Source organism: Pelecanus crispus, chromosome 18, assembly GCF_030463565.1.
Source record: "Pelecanus crispus isolate bPelCri1 chromosome 18, bPelCri1.pri, whole genome shotgun sequence".
Lineage (NCBI taxonomy): Eukaryota > Metazoa > Chordata > Aves > Pelecaniformes > Pelecanidae > Pelecanus > Pelecanus crispus.
In genome coordinates this window covers 3,906,154-3,923,476 of record NC_134660.1, presented here as the reverse complement: position 1 = coordinate 3,923,476, position 17,323 = coordinate 3,906,154, and the positions used below count along the sequence as shown (strand labels likewise).

The 17,323-nt window shown below is 40.4% G+C and overlaps 1 protein-coding gene across 1 annotated transcript; it reads left to right on the top strand.

Moving 5' to 3' along the window:
* The first annotated feature begins 3,061 nt into the window (after positions 1 to 3,061).
* Positions 3,062 to 7,291, top strand: SOST (sclerostin). Its single transcript, XM_009480005.2, has 2 exons — positions 3,062 to 3,302; positions 6,147 to 7,291. Exons 1-2 carry the CDS (start codon positions 3,083 to 3,085, stop codon positions 6,566 to 6,568), a joined length of 642 nt encoding a protein of 213 aa, XP_009478280.2. The 5' UTR covers positions 3,062 to 3,082; the 3' UTR covers positions 6,569 to 7,291.
* Positions 7,292 to 17,323: the final 10,032 nt, after the last annotated feature.

The window sequence follows — 17,323 nt, the reverse complement described above, 5'->3', positions numbered from 1 at the left end:
CAGACCATGTCTGCTTTGTTGCAGAAAGTACTGTGAGCAGGCAAGCAGCTACAGGATGTGGAAGAATGTTTCTGTAGTTAAGGAATCCAAATGTCTATGGGATTTGGATTAATTTCTTGCCTCTATTAGGCTGCCCTCCTAGCTTGCGGACAAGAAGTTTTAGGCTGGAGGCTAAATATAGCTTCTGATTTTTACCTTCACAGATTTTTTGGTATTATTTCTCCCAGTGGGTAATACAGATAAATGTCAAACAATCCCCTCTGTTAAATCTCTTAAGTACTTAGAGAAGCTACATCAAGAAAATTTTTATGGTTTATGTGACAGTTGATTACTGTGAATGTGGTTCTCTTGTAGTAGGCCTACCCTGACTGGTAGCTTGGAAATACTCTCTAGGCAGACATTACATGACAAGAAATAACAGAAACTGGGCTTTGATAGATACATACAATTCTGAAGGCATTTAAATAGGGGAGTGAGCAGGTAGCAATGGTTCAGTGGTTACCAGTACTCAGTTTTCTTCTGCTCTCCTGTTCTGCTTTCCAGCTGTACTCCGTTGTGCCACAAGCTGTGATCTCACTTTGGACAAGGTCACTATTGGTAAATACCACTACAAGGTGGTATTGCTAGCTGACTAAAATAATACTAAGTTAAAAATCTTTGCTTAGTTCCTGGTCATCCTAACTGACTTGTTCAGGTTGGTTTTTTTTTTTTAAAAAAAAACCCACAACTAAAAAAAACAAAACAAAATCCCACACCATTTTATCCCTTTGAGAGCCATTAGAAGATCACATATCAGTATTTCCAAAGAAAAGAAAAAATAGCTGTATTGTAAAGCCTGAAAGCAGAGCTTGAGATCTGTTTCAGCTTGAGATCAATTTCAAGTATAACTTAATCATGGTAGTCTAGCTTGTTCTTTGAAGAAGAAGAAGAAAAAAAAAAAAACCACACCACCCCAACCAACCAACATCTGCAACAAAGGTGGTTCCACAGCTTTCCAAGCTGGTGTCTATCTTTTCTTCAGAATCCTTTTTGTTTGGTGGGCAATCATGTGATGCCCCTGTGAAGCTATGTATCTCTTGCTGTGGAATAGATTTCACCTGTAGCTCTAAGCCAAAAATAGTTATGAATGAAAGATAATCAGTGCTGCTGATGATGATGATGATTACAGGGAAAAAGGAATCAGCACATCTGAGGCAAATTATGTGACAACAGTCTGTATTAAAGAATGATATCCTGACTGGCTGTGGAGAAAAAAAAATCTTGTAAAAAGAAAATAGTATGTTGTATCCCTCCATAAAACCAGAGTAATTTCTGAGATGGTAGGATGCATAAGATGGTGGGCTGGAGGAAAGGAGGAAGGGGAACAGACATTGAGGGCACACAGTTGTATGCATCACTGCACAATTGCTGGTGGAGATTCTTTGGAATATTTGGAAAGGAGGGCTCTTCTGAGAATGCTAATCTCCATAATTTTGGGCAGAGAGAAGGGGTAGGAGAGGAAGCATGTCACAATATATTTCAGATGCTATTATTTTAGGAAATTGTACAGAGCAAATAGGCTAAAGCTCATGAAACGCAGTACCGCTAGTGCATCTGCGGTGTGTCTCTGCGTGTATAAGGCTGAAGAGGTGAAATGTCTTCAGGTCATTGCTGTTGTTTAAATCTATTATTTATCATCAAGGTCACACCAAGGGAGAATACACCTCCACTTAAATTTGGTGACACCTGTTTTCTGTGCCAGGTCAGGGGAATTGTCAGAATGGAATGCAAGCCTTAGGTAATGAGTCTTACAGTAGAACAGAGAAGTCAGACAGTGAATCACTTTTGAATCTCTTCTACATGAAATATTTTCATGAGGATGTATGCGACAAGCATTGCAGTAACACACATGGGTGTCCCTCTACTGCTTTAAGCAAACATTTTGCTTTCAGTAGCTAGGATGAGCTCAATGTAGTATCTAACCTTACTAAAAGCTGAGACGCTTTCCAATTAATGTATTAATTATTAATTTAACTTGAAAGTGGTTGTTGTCTTGAGACAAAGAAATTATGCAGCTATCACCACTATCATTTTTGCAAGGAAGAAGAATACCACAGATGACGTTTTAAAACATGACACATGAATATATCTTGGGCTTAGGTGCCCTAGACATGAAGTAATCAATTCTCCCTTTTTGTTGGTTGCATTGTGAATGGAAATCAGCCTGGTCATGTTCTTGTGTTTAAAACAAGCAAATGTCCTATATTCAACACTTGCTCAGAATGTCAGCAGAAGTAGTAGTATGCAATGAATTTAAAGCAAATGCAAATGCTTTTTTTTTTTTTTTTTTTTTAAGTGATAAAAATGTGAGAAAGAGCACATCAAAAAGCATGGTGTACAACATCCCAGCTGTTTACCGTAACTAATATATTCCAAGTAGCCTATTTTTTAAGGAAAACTAAACAAAACAACTTCTCATTTTGAAAAGAAGCTCTTTCCTGTTTATTCCAGTACATTTGCGAAACAAAATGTAGAGCTCCTTGTTTTGTAAAGAAAGAAAAAGCTAACACCCCCCCCCAAATCATTTGCCTGTAGAGACTGAAAAGCATAACTACTGAGCTACAGTTTCTAGATTTGTTTACTTTATACTGGGGGTGGGGGTGGGGGTGTGGGGGGAAGAGCAACAGTAAAAATAAAAAAGTCTGAAAAACCTTTGGAAAAGACAACAGCCAAAGATTCAAATATGGAGGTAGAAGCAGGTTTTAATTATAACGTTGTTAGAAAAAAACTGCAGAAGGACTTGTCAGGTTGCAGTTCATCCTAGTCTTGTCAATCACCATTGTTGCCAGGCACAAAAATGAAGCGCATATGAGAAGTTTTTACATAGAAGTTGTAGAATATTGTCACTAACCCACCCCCACACACCCATTTTATTTCACACTGACAAAAGCTGAGATGAATGAGTTGTTGTCTGGCCCTTCCCACTTTGTATAGTCATTGGCTGGCTTGGTTCTAAAAAGGATTTAAAAAAGGGGAATAATGTGCCTTTGCCTGGGATCTGAGACTGTCAGGGTGCTGAAAAGCTAATCTGTGAGCTGCCACCATGCAGATCTCTTGGGCTGTGTGCTCTGTCTGTGTCTTAATACAAATTGCATTTTGGTCTGTGGAAGGGTGGCAGATGTTTAAAAATGATGCTACAGAAATCATTCCCGAGATCACTGAAAATACAGAAACACCGATGGAGCAGACTTTCAGCAACAACAATACAATGAACCAGGCAAAGCATGGAGGAAGACACATACAACAAGCTCCAGACCCTAACGGTAAGAAAAATAACATCATTATCACTGTTTTGGACCCTAACAAGCCGTTTGTAAAAGAATACTTGTTATCATATACGTTTATTTATTAAAACCTTTAGGTGTGGATCTAATGCTGTAAGTGGTAGGGAGTTACATCTACTGTTGAAGAAGCATCAGTGTAAACCTTAGAAGGGATATACCGGAGTTTACTGATGAAAACTGTGGTCTATCTATTGAACAATTCTTAGGTACTACGATGTGCATTCCTATTCTGCCCAGCTGCTCCCTGCAGACACAACTCCAATACATAAAACTGTAGAAGATATTACTTCAATTTCTCTGTGTTTTGTGCTTGCAAGCGCTGTGAGGAAATATCACAAGTCATCTTTCTCTCTTTGATGTTAGGATGGGGCGATGGGTTGACCGTGGAGATAATAATATAAGTTCTTAATATTTAGAAAGAGTCACACTAGTGATGTCTAAGCTCATACAGCAAAAATGGCACATGGAGGTTGCATTCAGCTAGATAAGTGTGCTGCTCACTGTCCTTTGCCAACAGATAGGTTCCAGCAGCCAAAAAAGCCGTTCTGAACAGTTAAAGCACTCCCAAGGGGAATTCATGCCCAAATGAATTGGAGGGGACTCTGCTTTGCAGAGGTGTGCAATCTTGGAGTCAGTTTGGCTACTTCAACAGCACTGACATACTTCGTAATATCTTGTCACTGCATTTGGCCAAATGTCTAACTTTAGCAATGATGCAAAACACAAGCTTTGTGAGGAGGGATGGAAGGTGGGGAGTTATCACCAGAGAAATGTAGTTTTAAAGAAGTGTTCTACTGGCAAATAGGGCAACTTGGTCCTCCAGGCTGACACATTTGGCTACCAAATGCACGTAGCAACAAGTCAAACTTACAGTTTCCGCTATTGTGCATTGCAGATCTGAGCTAGCCTTCATTTTCTGGGGACAACTGGAAAGGAATTGTGTTTTTCTGCTGCAGCTGTCAGTTAAGGTGTTTAAAACCATAGCACTAACAGTATTTTAAAAGAAAAAAAAAAAGTAATGTTTTTGAGAGTGTGACGGTCTTAAATCCCTAAAAGGGGGAGCACTCTGCTTCTCACAGGCAGCCCCACCAACCACCAAGTCAAGGCAGGTTGGTTTTGTTGTTACATCTGAACACCTTCATTTTTTATCCTCTTACTACTCTGACATCAACTGGGGGGAATCTTTCCCACTGAGAGGTGCATATTTTTTGAAGTGGAAAGGACATTTACTTAAGAAAGAGTGAAGGAGACTGGACAGTTATTCAAGATATAAAATGGTCTCGTGTACTTATTTTAATATCTTTAACACAAAGAATCAAAATGATGATCCAAAGTGGCCAGATCTTCCCGGGACACGTGACGTTGCACCAGACCATGCATAATTTTGCAGTATGTGCACACATACAGGACAGGACATATGTGCACAGAAAATAAACCTGTATAGCTGAGGCAAATGCCCTTATATTTAGCTCTATCTGCCTATGTGCTACGATGGTACGATACACCTGATTCAGAGCATTATGTTTTATATAGACAAGGGAACTTGGGAGGATTAGACTAAGTGCATATGGAGTTCAGTTGTCAGCATTTTTGCCACAGCATTATGACAAGGATTGTTTCGTTTCATTAATGCAGTCCTTAAAACTTTTAAAAAATGAAATCTTGCTAGCTGTACTTTGATAAATAGAAACCTGAGCACTCAAAATCATGTTTCTGTACTTCACAGGAAAAATAAAAATCAAAATGTCTGTACAAATATTGTTCTATCACTAATGACTCAGGTCAGAATTCTCTCTTGATGTACTAAGGAGGGAACCACCTTGTGCGCAGCAAGGAGAATGGGCCTAACAGACACAGCCTTCTATTTATGAGCTGACCTGTGAGGATTTCCACCACAAGTAGCGTTCCTGAGTTAAAACTGTCCTTTTGACTAAGAGAAGAACATTAATGTGTTTATCTAGATGCAGTTCTTTGATAAACACCTTCAAAAAATCAAATTCTGTGTCTTCCGAACAAGTCAATTAGCCAAGCATGTCACTTGGCAAAAGAGATGCCTTTGGAAAAAGTCTTTTCCTCCAATTGGGAAGTTTTTCTAAATCCTCAATGCTAAAAAATCTTGTCTTTCCTAATGTTTCATTTGCCTATAGCTATCCATTGAGAAAAAGGGGGAAAAAGCCCGACTGTCAGGTTCCTAATCAGCCAGAAGGTGCCTCTAGCTGTCTGAAGGAAGTTATGTGGGATGTGGGATTATCACAGAGAGCAGTGAACTTGGAAAACCTAATGCCTGAAGAGTGGAAATTCCTTACCACTGTTGTTACCTGCCAATTTCCCTAACCTGGAACACATTATGCTAGGTAAAAATCACTTAAGGAACATTTGCTTTGTTGCAAAAGAATTTAAATCTGAAGTCAACCTCTGAAGTCAATAAACTAGAGCAATGGGGGAAGGTTTTGCCCACAGGTAAATGAAGCCAGGAGAATCCCATCAAAACTTCCCATGAAGTAACCACTGCTGCTGGGGTTACGCTTCAGAAGCTCCACTGCCCACCTGCAAAACCGTGACACGGAATTTACCTGGTGGCAAGAGAAGGTTTTTATTAATTAATTTGTATGTTGTTACTCAAGGGTCTCGTGACTAGAGTAGCCAAATATTCAGAAGCTGCACGAGTGAGTCTTTGGAGATGCTCTTCCCAAAATCTGCCACCAAGATGTCGAGCTTGTATCTAGTTCAGAGCTAGGTACCTGCTACAGAAACAAAAAGAAAAGTGCTTTCTCAAGGATGGGGAAGAAAGTAGTCAGTAATTAATGTGTTTGTCATTTGCAGATGCTTCCGACTTCAGCTGCAGAGAAATGCGAACCACCCGCTATGTCACAGAGGGGCCTTGCCGCAGCGTCAAGCCTGTCAAGGAACTGGTCTGCTCTGGTCAGTGTGTCCCCTCACACCTCCTTCCCAACTCTATTGGTAGAGGGAAGTGGTGGCGTCAGAATGCCCTGGATTATCGCTGCATTCCTGCTCACACTCGCACGCAGCGCATCCAGATGGCTTGTCCCGAGGAAGAGACTCGGACTTACAAATTCCGAGCTGTCACGTCCTGCAAATGCAAGCGCTACACTCGCTACCACAACCAGTCCGAGCTGAAGGACTTTGGAAAGGAAACTGTCAGGCCTCAGAAGAACAAGAAGCCCCGTCTCTCCAGAGCCAGGAGCAGCAAATCTAACCAGCATGAGTTAGAAAATGCTTATTAGAAGGTGGCTCTGAGTGATACAGCCTAGCAGCTCTGGATATTTTACAAAACATCAAATGGCACTCACATGTCAGGCCACAGCATGACGTTCTGACTGCAGTAGGTTCCAATTCCTTCTGCTAAGCTGGGTCAAAGGCTCACATAGTCAAAAATCTATCAGATTATAGCAGTTATGGTCTGATAAGAGAACGAGATAAACCGAGCTGGAGGTAGCAACACCTAAATTCAGTCTGAGAGGAGAGGTACACCTTGGAGATTCATGTGAGGTCATGTGGCTTGTACAAGTAGGAAGGCAGAGGAAAGTGAAGCTGTTACGGTGACAATCACACTTTGTTAGAAGTCATTCTACTCACTTCATGTGAAAAGAACACTGAGATCCCTTCCCCACTTTTATAAGTGCCGTGATGCAGGACAAGCATGCCATTAGGGAAGCACCAGGAGAGACACCACTCTCTGAACGAGTTGTAGAAAGTTAGTGATAGCAGGGATTTCAACAGTTATGGTGACTGAAGTCAAATTGTTGGGACATTAACATCCTGTCAGATGTCCTCATGCCCCATTTGTTTCCTCGAAAACACAAAAATCAAAATACGACACTCGTGTTTTCAAAACAAAAGTGTGACAAATCTATTTCATACTTTTAATTAAAAGACTGAAGGATCAACAGATGCAAAACCAAGATTTGACAACTAAACCCATATTCGTTTTAGGGACAATGATTTGTTTTAGGGACAATGATTTGTTTTAGGAACAACTAAACAAATTCTACTAAGTGGAGCAGATTTATGAAATGGATGCTCCTCTCAAACCAGATAACCTCACTGATGTTTGTCCTGTAAACAGCTAACGATATGCATAATTGAACATAAAAGATACTGCTTAGTCCTTATTTCCTAGAACACAATTGACTTTAGTATCAGCTCAGATATCTCAATTTACATTTTCTGTTCTGTAGCGTTTGGATTATCTGGCCACACACTTCGTAGTGCTAAGACTGTGCAAGCCAAGTTCTGGGAGTAAGGTGCTGGTTCTGCATTAAAAGTGAGCCTCTGCTAATTTTAAAGTCATGAGTTCCTCTAGAAAAGTCTTTGGTATGCGCAACTTTGGTAAGTCTTTAGTTTGACAGCAACTTTCCTTTACTTAGCTTCTCAACATTCAGACTAATGTTTGTGGTTTTACATTAAAGAATATTATTAGAACGTGAATCATCACATGCTGTATATATCCTGTAGAAGTGCTAAGCCTAGTATCAGATGAACACAGTTTGGGATGAAGAGAGTTCCTCACTGTTCTCATTTTCTATGTAGAGTTTATGCTGAAATCATATAAACTATGGAAATTTGCAATGTTGATAGATTTTGCAATTATTTTATGTGGGACCAGAACCTAGAGAGAAAAGGTATTGTTTCAGAGAGTGAATTACATATTTATTTTTTTCTCAGAAATTATTTATGCAATGTTTTTCCTTGTAGAGAATGACAAGTAATACTGCTTTTAAAATATTAGTCTGTTATTTTTAATTTTAAATACATTGTTAATAAAGTAGAAACAATGATTAATTATAGGAAGACTCATTGATTTTCAGCTATAGTATAAAGCTGATTTGCTGCAAAGCCAGTGAATTACAGAACAGTCAGGGTGTTGACTTCAATTTCTGTGATAGAGAATGTCAGGGTCCTTAATTGTCAATCAATAACCCACACATCTCTACAGAAACTCCATCCTGCAAGAAGTTCTTGCTCCAGTGCACAATATTTCTCATGGAAAAAGTCTTCCTGGGCAGACGTAGAGCTCAGAACTATTTCAATATTCTCATTTCTACTTCCTATGGGGAAGAAAAACGCAGCCGATTTCCATTTTCCTCCTACTCCCAGTGACATTTCCTGATTCATATGTTCACAACCTGATAAAGCCACCAAAGAAAACAAGAAGTCTGTGAGCTGTCGATCAAGATTTCTTGATCGAAATCCGATTGCTTCAGATTTCTCTCATTGAAAGAAGTGTGGAATCCCCTTGTAAGTGCTGCCAAGCAAGAGTTAAACTTTTTAACAATTTGATATTGTAGACCTATGCCCATTTTCATTTGTAAGGCCATGTTCCTTAAGAAACAAAGACATTTTCCAATGAAGTCAGGGAAAACTGAGCTTGGACTGCACGTAGCACGCAGGTCTTTCACTACAGCTGTAAAGATGAACAGCTTTTTCAAGACAGCCAGTAGATAAGGTGTCATTTCACTACTATTACTCGATACCTCATATGAAAACCTAATACAGACGGTTGTCATACCTGTGACAACATTTTCCAGACTTACCTTTGACTTTATGAATTTGGCACTTGGAGCTTAATTTTTGGAAATCAGCATGAACACCTGCAAGTACTTCTTAAGTAAGAAAAGTTGTTCAGTTCCTCTGAAAAGCTATTCCACAGTCTCACTGACATCTAAAGTTACTGGAATATTGGTTTTAAAATGTTGACTGTGATAAGCCAGTGAAAAAGCCTTACTCCACTTTATCTGAGACTTCATGCTGGATTCCAGGCAGTTCAGAAGTATAGGGCCTGCTGCAGGTGAACCGGTACTGTCTTTCTCCCAAATGTTTCACCTTAAAGACATCCTCTTCCAAAAAAACCCCAATCCTCCCACACAGTTCTCTTCTACCAAAAGTGCAAAGTTCCCTGCTGTTAAGCTGCCATTCAGAATCTTGCCATTTTCTGACTTACAATGTAACGATTGGTTCTCTGCGTGTTATAAAAGCTTTTACAAGAACACCAATGGACAGGGAGTCCTGAGGCACTTACACTGCTATATTTCCTCTCAACGCCCATCCTGTTTACAGTTGCTTCTCAGTGGTTTCTTACCACAGGTTAAAAGTGGATTAGATGAGCAGTCTGCAGATACGCTTAGTCTTCTGTACTCTTGTTCCTGAAACAGTCCCCTCCAACCACCTCTTTTGCAATTTCTGTTATCAGGAGAGTAACAAGAAATAGTAGTGTTCTGCAAGCAGCTGGAAAAATCAAAATGTGGGATGTTTTACAGAGGTAGACTGCTAAATTCCCTGCCTCCCCCCATGTGGGTTCTTTTCAAACAGAGCATTTGGGTTTATTTATTTATTTATTTTCACATGCTCACTCTTTTTTTTTTTTTTTAAATCCCTAATAAAGGTGTACGTGATTTTAGCCTCAGATTAGTACATATTACTTACAGCTGTTTGTTAGAGGGCTCTAGAGCAAGACAGAAATTCAGAGTGTGACTTCGTGGTCTAATAAGCTATGTCAGCGTTTGCCGAAAGCATTATTTCTGACTCAAGGGCCGTGCTGTACAGAGGAGATGCCATCTCCAACTGGGGGTTTGAGAATGAGCGTCTGCAGGAAATCTCAGTTTGTCTTTCCCACCAAACCTATACACTTCCAGTTCTTTCCAAAGAAAAAAGCTTGACAGTGTACCCAGAGGAAATAACTGAAAACAGGGTGACTTTATAGATTGTCCTTACGCCAGTGAAACATTACTGGACACAAGACAGACTGGGACAGGCTCTTTCAGAGTAACAAATACTCCAAAGGGCAGAGACCTGCTGTGTGCTCCTTTTACAGAAGCATTAAATAGTTTTTCTTCAGGACTATAAAGTCTGCAGGCAAAAGCGAATTTCTTCATTGTAATTTTTGCAATAAAATAGCACAATGGGAGGCAATTTAAGTGCTACTGAACTATAAGTAGTAACAGGTCACTGAATTTACCTTCACTTGGCTGGAGACAGCTGCCTGTCAGCAACCGAACAACTGTCATAATGGATAGTCCACAGAAAAACAATCGAGTTGCTTTTTTCAGACGGGATTCACGATTTCTCCAAATCAGCTTTGAATGCTCATTTGTTGCCCATTTTTATTTCCAGCTTACGCAGACGACGAACCATGGTGCATTCTCCATACTATACTCACTGACTTACAATAAATAGCCAGTGCGCCTACTTTATTTCTTTTTCTGCCAAAAATACAATTCTGCTATTATTCAGTGAAAGAGAAACATACAGGCAGCACAGACAGCCTGCTGGTATCCACAAGGCCCCAAAGATTTTGCATGAGGTTCAACTTTATAATTACAAATTGCACAATGAAGAACATAACTTTATCCAGTGAGGCCCTAGGCCCAGAAAACACATCATGTGTGTGTTCCGCAAATGTGGTTGAGAAAGTCAGCATCATGAAATACGGAAGGAATAAACATGTATTTTTTTAGCCACATGACATCAACTTATAATTAGGTTGTTTCACTCGAATTAGTGCAGTATATGAGCGCACAGAACAACTTTTCTATAGTAAACAGGCTCAAAAGTCTTAAATTAACATAGAACATATTTATATGTAGCTTGAGTTTGGATTGAATATACTGTGAGCTGTAACCTGAAATTTGAATAAACTGCGACTCCCCTTGATAGGCAAGTAATGAAACTCCACCTTTAAAATAACTCGCAGTTTAAAATAAAGCTGGTACAAGTTGCAGAACTTGCAGCAAACACAGCTCATGATACTCGGTTACACAAAACGGCGCAACTGCTCCCCTTTCAGCCTTAGAGCCATCAAAGGACAATTCTGCACAGTTTTTTCCAGTTATATCCAAAGGGGGGGGCATTTCGCTTCTGTTCCCAGAACTGTGGGAACAGTTTTTACACCGCACGTTGCAGAGTTGTGACATGAAGCTGCAGTGTTTCATGGACAAGGCTCATGACGCCGCCTTGTCTTTTCATTGAATTAGGAATATGGTGCTTTTCTGTATTTTTTGATGCCACAATGAATTTTATTCTCACAAGAGTATAAGAAACATACTGTGCCTGAAGCCCAAAGGGAAGGAAGTAATGCTGACTCTTCTGTCTCCACTAACCATTCCTGGCACTGTGTCATGAACTAGCTGTTTCTTTGAATCCTAAAAGCTCTCACTGCTCTTTCAGGAGGACAAGTTATTACTGTAAAAAGAGGATAATAAAACTAATCAGTAAAACCCGAGTAGAGGTAAAACTCATCAGCACAAGTCCTGCTAATTCCGAAATAAAAGTATAGGGAACACAGAGACAATCTTCAAAACATTCTCTCACCTCTACTGCGTCACAATATATGGCTAAATTGAACGCTTCCAGGGAGGGGGCATCCACAACTTTTCTGGGCAACCTGTCCCAGTGTCTCACCACCCTCACTGTAAAACATTTCTTCCTAATACCTAACCTAAATCTATGCTCTTTCAGTTGAAAACCATTGCCCCTCATCCTATCACTAGACTCCCTGATAAAGAGTCCCTCCCCATCCTTCCTGTAGGCCCCCATTAAGCACTGGACAGCCACTATGGGGTCTCCCCGCAGCCCCCTCCTCTCCAGGCTGAGCACCCCCAGCCCCCCAGCCTGGCCCCGCAGCAGAGGGGCTCCGGCCCTCGGGGCATTTCTGTGGCCTCCTCTGGCCCCGCTCCAGCAGCTCCGTGTCCTGTGCCGAGGGCCCAGAGCTGGGCGCAGGGCTGCAGGGGGGTCTGCCCAGAGCGGAGCAGAGGGGCAGAATCCCCTCCCTCGCCCCGCTGCCCATGCTGCGGGGGATGCAGCCCAGGATTCGCTCAGCTTTCTGGGCTGCCAGCGCACATTGCCGGCTCATGTCCGGCTCTTCATCCACCCCGCGTCCTTCTCTGCAGGGCTGCTCGCAACCCGCTCATTGCCAGTACCCGTGTTTGGGATTGCCCCGGCCCAGGTGCAGGGCCTTGCCCTTGGCCTTGTTGAACTCCATGAAGTTCACTGGGGCCTACCTCTCCACCTGTCCAGGTCCCTCTGGGTGGCATCCCTTCCCCCTAGAGCATCATCGCACCGCTCAGCGTGGTGCCATTTTGAACACTTTAGTATCTGAGCTTGTAATCCATCCCAGCCCTGCTTCTCCCTGACTGGTTCGTGCTGGTGCCATGAACATCCAGAGTGTGTTGTGAATCGCTTTCTTGCCACATACTGGCTACTCAGATTCTAACAACTGACCCAGGTGGGGCTGTCACGACACTCTGGCGCTAGCGCTTTAGATTGAAACTGTCCCTTTGTTATGAATTTGTACAGCTGGCCATGGAAACATTGGTCTGTGCTCGGTGTCCCTAAGGCTAATGCCATCATTTTGGTCTGTGCTCGGTGTCCCTAAGGATAATGCCACCATTTTGGTCTGTGCTCGGTGTCCCTAAGGATAATGCCACCATTTTGGTCTGTGCTCGGTGTCCCTAAGGATAATGCCACCATTTTGGTCTGTGCTCGGTGTCCCTAAGGGTAATGCCACCATTTTGGTCTGTGCTCGGTGTCCCTAAGGCTAATGCCATCATTTTGGTCTGTGCTCGGTGTCCATAAGGCTCATGCCATCATTTTGGTCTGTGCTCGGTGTCCCTAAGGATAATGCCACCATTTTGGTCTGTGCTCGGTGTCCATAAGGCTCATGCCATCATTTTGGTCTGTGCTCGGTGTCCATAAGGGTAATGCCATCATTTTCATCTCAAAGGGAAGCAGCCCCAACTCCTTGACTGAGTTACAAGTCCGAAGGCATGCATCTCCCTACGGAAGACTCCCACATCAGGCTGTTTGTAGTATTAACCTTCAGACTCGAGCTTTCTTGTTCATGGCTTTCCAGGCAATTTAAATATACTCTCAAACCAAGGAATAAAAGTGTATTTATTTCGTGGTTATCAAGCCCCTAAATTAAACAGACATCTTTATCACTTTGCCAACAATTTAATGCTTGTGGCGTAAGGTTATTTCAATGTCTTAAGAAAACATCTCAGCTCTGGCTAAATAAATAAGTGATGTCATTCTTCATTCAGGCTACCAGATTCTTTGGTGTAAAAACTTCCCTTAGGAGAGGCCTTGGGACATAGTGGCTCCTCTGAGACTATTTACATCTGTCGGATTCTCTAATCTCTTCTTCCTTCCTTCCTCCTCTCTATTTCCTTCCCTTTCACTATGAAATGGCCAGTATTTAACTCTAATGCTTCCAGTCTGCACAACATGCTTTTAGAATTGGGTGGTTGTTGTTTTTTTTTTTTTTTTATAACCAGAAATAAGGCTTAATTTAAGGTAATTACTCTCCCATTTGGAGGGTTTTGCTATTTGCAGGGCCTTATTTTTTTCTAGTCAAATTAGCAGGAGAAGTTAGTTTTAAAAGTGATAGTTTTCTTCTAAAATTGTTCTTCAGATTAAGGGTGGTGCTCAGACCCAGAAAGTTTTCACTCATGGTGAATTTCTGTGTGTCTAGAAACAAAAGTAACGCTATCAGGAAATCATTATTGAGGGGAGAGAGAGGACAGACAATTGCACAGACTTCCGATGAATTGAGAGAATGCATGTGGAATTTCAGCCTGCTCATCAATTAATATGGGCCTCTGAATAAATTAATCTTCAAATCAGATGTGTCCAGGGTCCTCCTAGGAGCCAGAAATAGTCCCAGTAATTTTAAAACATACATTTTTCTAGAGTTAGTTTTGTCATTAACATCGCTAATATGGCTAACGATCACTCATAAGGATTATTCTTTGGAATTGCACTTGCAACAAGAAGAGAACAACAGTACTTTGTGGAGTGAAAAGTGTTAATAAATGCAAGCGTTCAGTGGAGCATAGTTCAGTGACAGGAATTAGTGAATAGCATATCCTTACTGGGAAAACGGGCATAATTTCAGAATTTAAGCATCGTATCTTCAAGCATGTCCCTTTCTTCCTAGTTGGAAATGCTGTCTGTCTAGAATTTAAGGATTTTAGCTAGTTTTTCATTGTTTTGGGATGCTTGGAACCTCAAAGCGGCCATCAGATGTGTATGCAAGTGATTTGTAGCATAGTCTGAACAGACAGCCTGCATGAGCAATAAATTCAGTCCATGTCCAATTCACTTTTACACTACAAAGCTCTCAAATATGTAATTCTGTCTTAGTCACGAGTACCATCACCCTGTATTTACTGAAATACACCACTATTATTTTGAAGTACATGTTACATACAGATGTTATACCCAATGACTTTGAATTTACTTGTATTTCTCTGCAAACAGTGAAAATGTAACTTTTAATATATATTACAGAATGCTCTGCTATTTAGAAGGCAAATAGAAGGCCCAAGAGCAGCAGAAGTGACACGTGCCTAAGTGCATTCATGTAAAACCCCCTGACGACTTATAGAAAGTTTATGGGTGGTCTTTGGGGCAACGGCAGGTATACTAAAAACATATTTGGACTGGCTGTTCAGTGAGACCTCACACACAAATCTGATGAGAAGCTGGTCCAGGAAACTTTTTTTTTAAAAAAAAAAAAAACAAACCAAAACATAACTAAGAAGAAAATCATGTCCAAGAGAAAACTGCAACCAATATGGGTTTCAGTGTACTGATTTTTGACATCTGGATCCTAAGACAGAATTTAAAGGACACGCACCCAGATTACATTCACGCAGTTTAAAAAAAGATCTTTCTACTTATGGAAGGCCAGAAAAGCCATACTAATCAGCAAAAAGAAACACATTTAGCAGTAATGATGGAAGGATTCTTCACATCTGCAGCACCTGACAATTTAAAATGAGTTAACATTCAAGAAATTCACTTAACAGAAAAAAAAATTCAGATGATTTCTTGAGTCATGAGCTATGAACACCTCGACTCTGGAGACTACTTCTAAGGGGGGTGGTCTGGAAGCTGAGAAAAATGACCCTATATCAAATATGTTCACTACACAGGAGAGTACCCCTCCACTGGAAATTTCCAGGTGTCTGCAAATTGAAAAAGCTTGAAAAAGCTTTCTTCTGATTACTTAGGTATCAAAAAAAATGCCAAATATGACATGTTCCAAAGTAAAATTAAAAAATCTTACAAAATGCTTCATCAGTGTGGAATTCTATGGACCATTATTCCCTAGTTGTCAAAGAGCATCCTTTCCTATGATAGCTGTATCTAACCTTCTCCATGCTAGCTTACATCGTCACCCCCTTCACATCAGAAATATGGTGGAGAATCCCATTTTAAAGTCAGTGCTCTTAAATAACTTCTGTTGCACTCTCAGAACCCTTTCTACTCACGCTCTGTTCTTTCTAGTCTATAGAATGGACTTCTGTGCAGTTCACAGGATGTAGAGATTAAGCAAGACCCATGTTCTTCAGAAGCCAAAAGCTGTCTGCTAGGCTCAGCTGTATGTCCACACGCTGCGCTCCTGGAGAGCGCTGCCGCGGTACCAGTGAATGTAGAATTAATGACGGTTTGCAGAACCAAGCATCAGCCATTTTAGTCCTGTTACATACATAGGCAAGAGTTACATCTCTTGAGAGACAAAACTCAGAATTCTCAGTAACATTTAATCTCTCAAAAATAATCTTGGCATCCATAGCAGGTAAGAATATTTGGATTTAATGCTTAAGCTTAATAAACTCTTAGAATATGAGTAAACAAGGATTAACTTGTCAGTTGGTTTAAGCTGAGCTCTATCCTTTTACTTCATTTCAATTACATTTTTTGCAAGCAGTTGAGGACAAGGCCAAGTACATGGTTTACCTTAAAAAACCCCTACACATCCTTTTGGACATAGTTTGTAGTAAATCAGCACTTAGCAGTGTTATTTCAAAATCTTTTTATTCAGATGTGATACTAAACTCTACACAGGTACCAGGTAGGCTGTTTCTTTAGTCTTCTTTTATTATTATATTAACAAATATAGCTCTCTTCCTTAACATATTCAGTATTTTACATTTTAATTTTCAGGAAAAAAGTGTAGACATTGATGTATTTTTCTGATGGCAACTGCAGGAAGAAAATTATAGCATGCTCTCTTGCCCACGGTTAAGAATCACAGAGAATGTGAGGATATGAAAAGGTGTATCAACAACCATAAAATGGATCTATGCTTTCTAACTGGAAAAAAAGAAAAAAGAAAGAAAAGGAAAAAAAAACTTTGCACTTGCAGGCCTGATTCATTTGACTGTTTCTAAAGAAAAGAAGAAAAAGCCCCTGGCCATGCTTTGGTTGAGAAGCTGAACAATCAGTTATTGCCTTACAGGAGTGCATTGAATAAATGTATTTTAAATACTAAATAATACAGCAGTGGGATTTACCCTTGGACCAAAAAAAAAAAAAAAAAAGACCCATACATACAGTGTTGCCTTTTTGTGTCTTTTTCATACTGTCACACACATCAATATGTTGCCACTATTAAAAGTTAAATTTCATTCTAGTCAGGTAGACAAATTTGAAAGGTCTAAAACCAGCTGGAACATTTAAAGTAGTTTTAGTCATGGAGGTCATAGCACTCATCTGTTACAAATAACAGATATTTAAAGCAGTCCCTTCTCTGTAGATAAATTATACCAAATGCAAAACACAGTAAAATAGAGTCAGCAGGTACATCGTAAAAAACTTGCAGGCTGCAAGCTCTTCATGTATGGGACTAAAAAATCCCAGCCCAGTGAAGGCAGTTAGGGCTGTACGGTATAAATATAAAATAATAACAGAATAAAATAACAAAAGAAAAGCAGGTTAAACATTCTGGCACTTCCAAGAAAAACCAAAGCCTCACGCTGTGAAAGGCACTTAGTGCCCTCAGAGAGGGTATTTTGTGCTGCCACCAGCTTGAGGGCTTTACAAGATTTAATTGCAGAGCGAGTTGAGTCAGGAGCCTGTCACTGGAAGGAGAGAAGATGTACTTAGCATCTACTTTTTTTTTCTGAGAACATAAAATTTTTTGCTTGCTATTTAATTACACAGGAGAAGGTTTGCTTTTTTTATAGTGCCTTTTT

Excerpts from the sequence above, each read along its gene's own strand:
- SOST (XM_009480005.2), top strand. The coding sequence starts at position 3,083 with ATGCAGATCTCTTGGGCTGTGTGCTCTGTCTGTGTCTTAATACAAATT. Across the intron at positions 3,303-6,146 it reads ACAAGCTCCAGACCCTAACG|ATGCTTCCGACTTCAGCTGC; the intron begins GTAAGAAAAATA and ends TGTCATTTGCAG.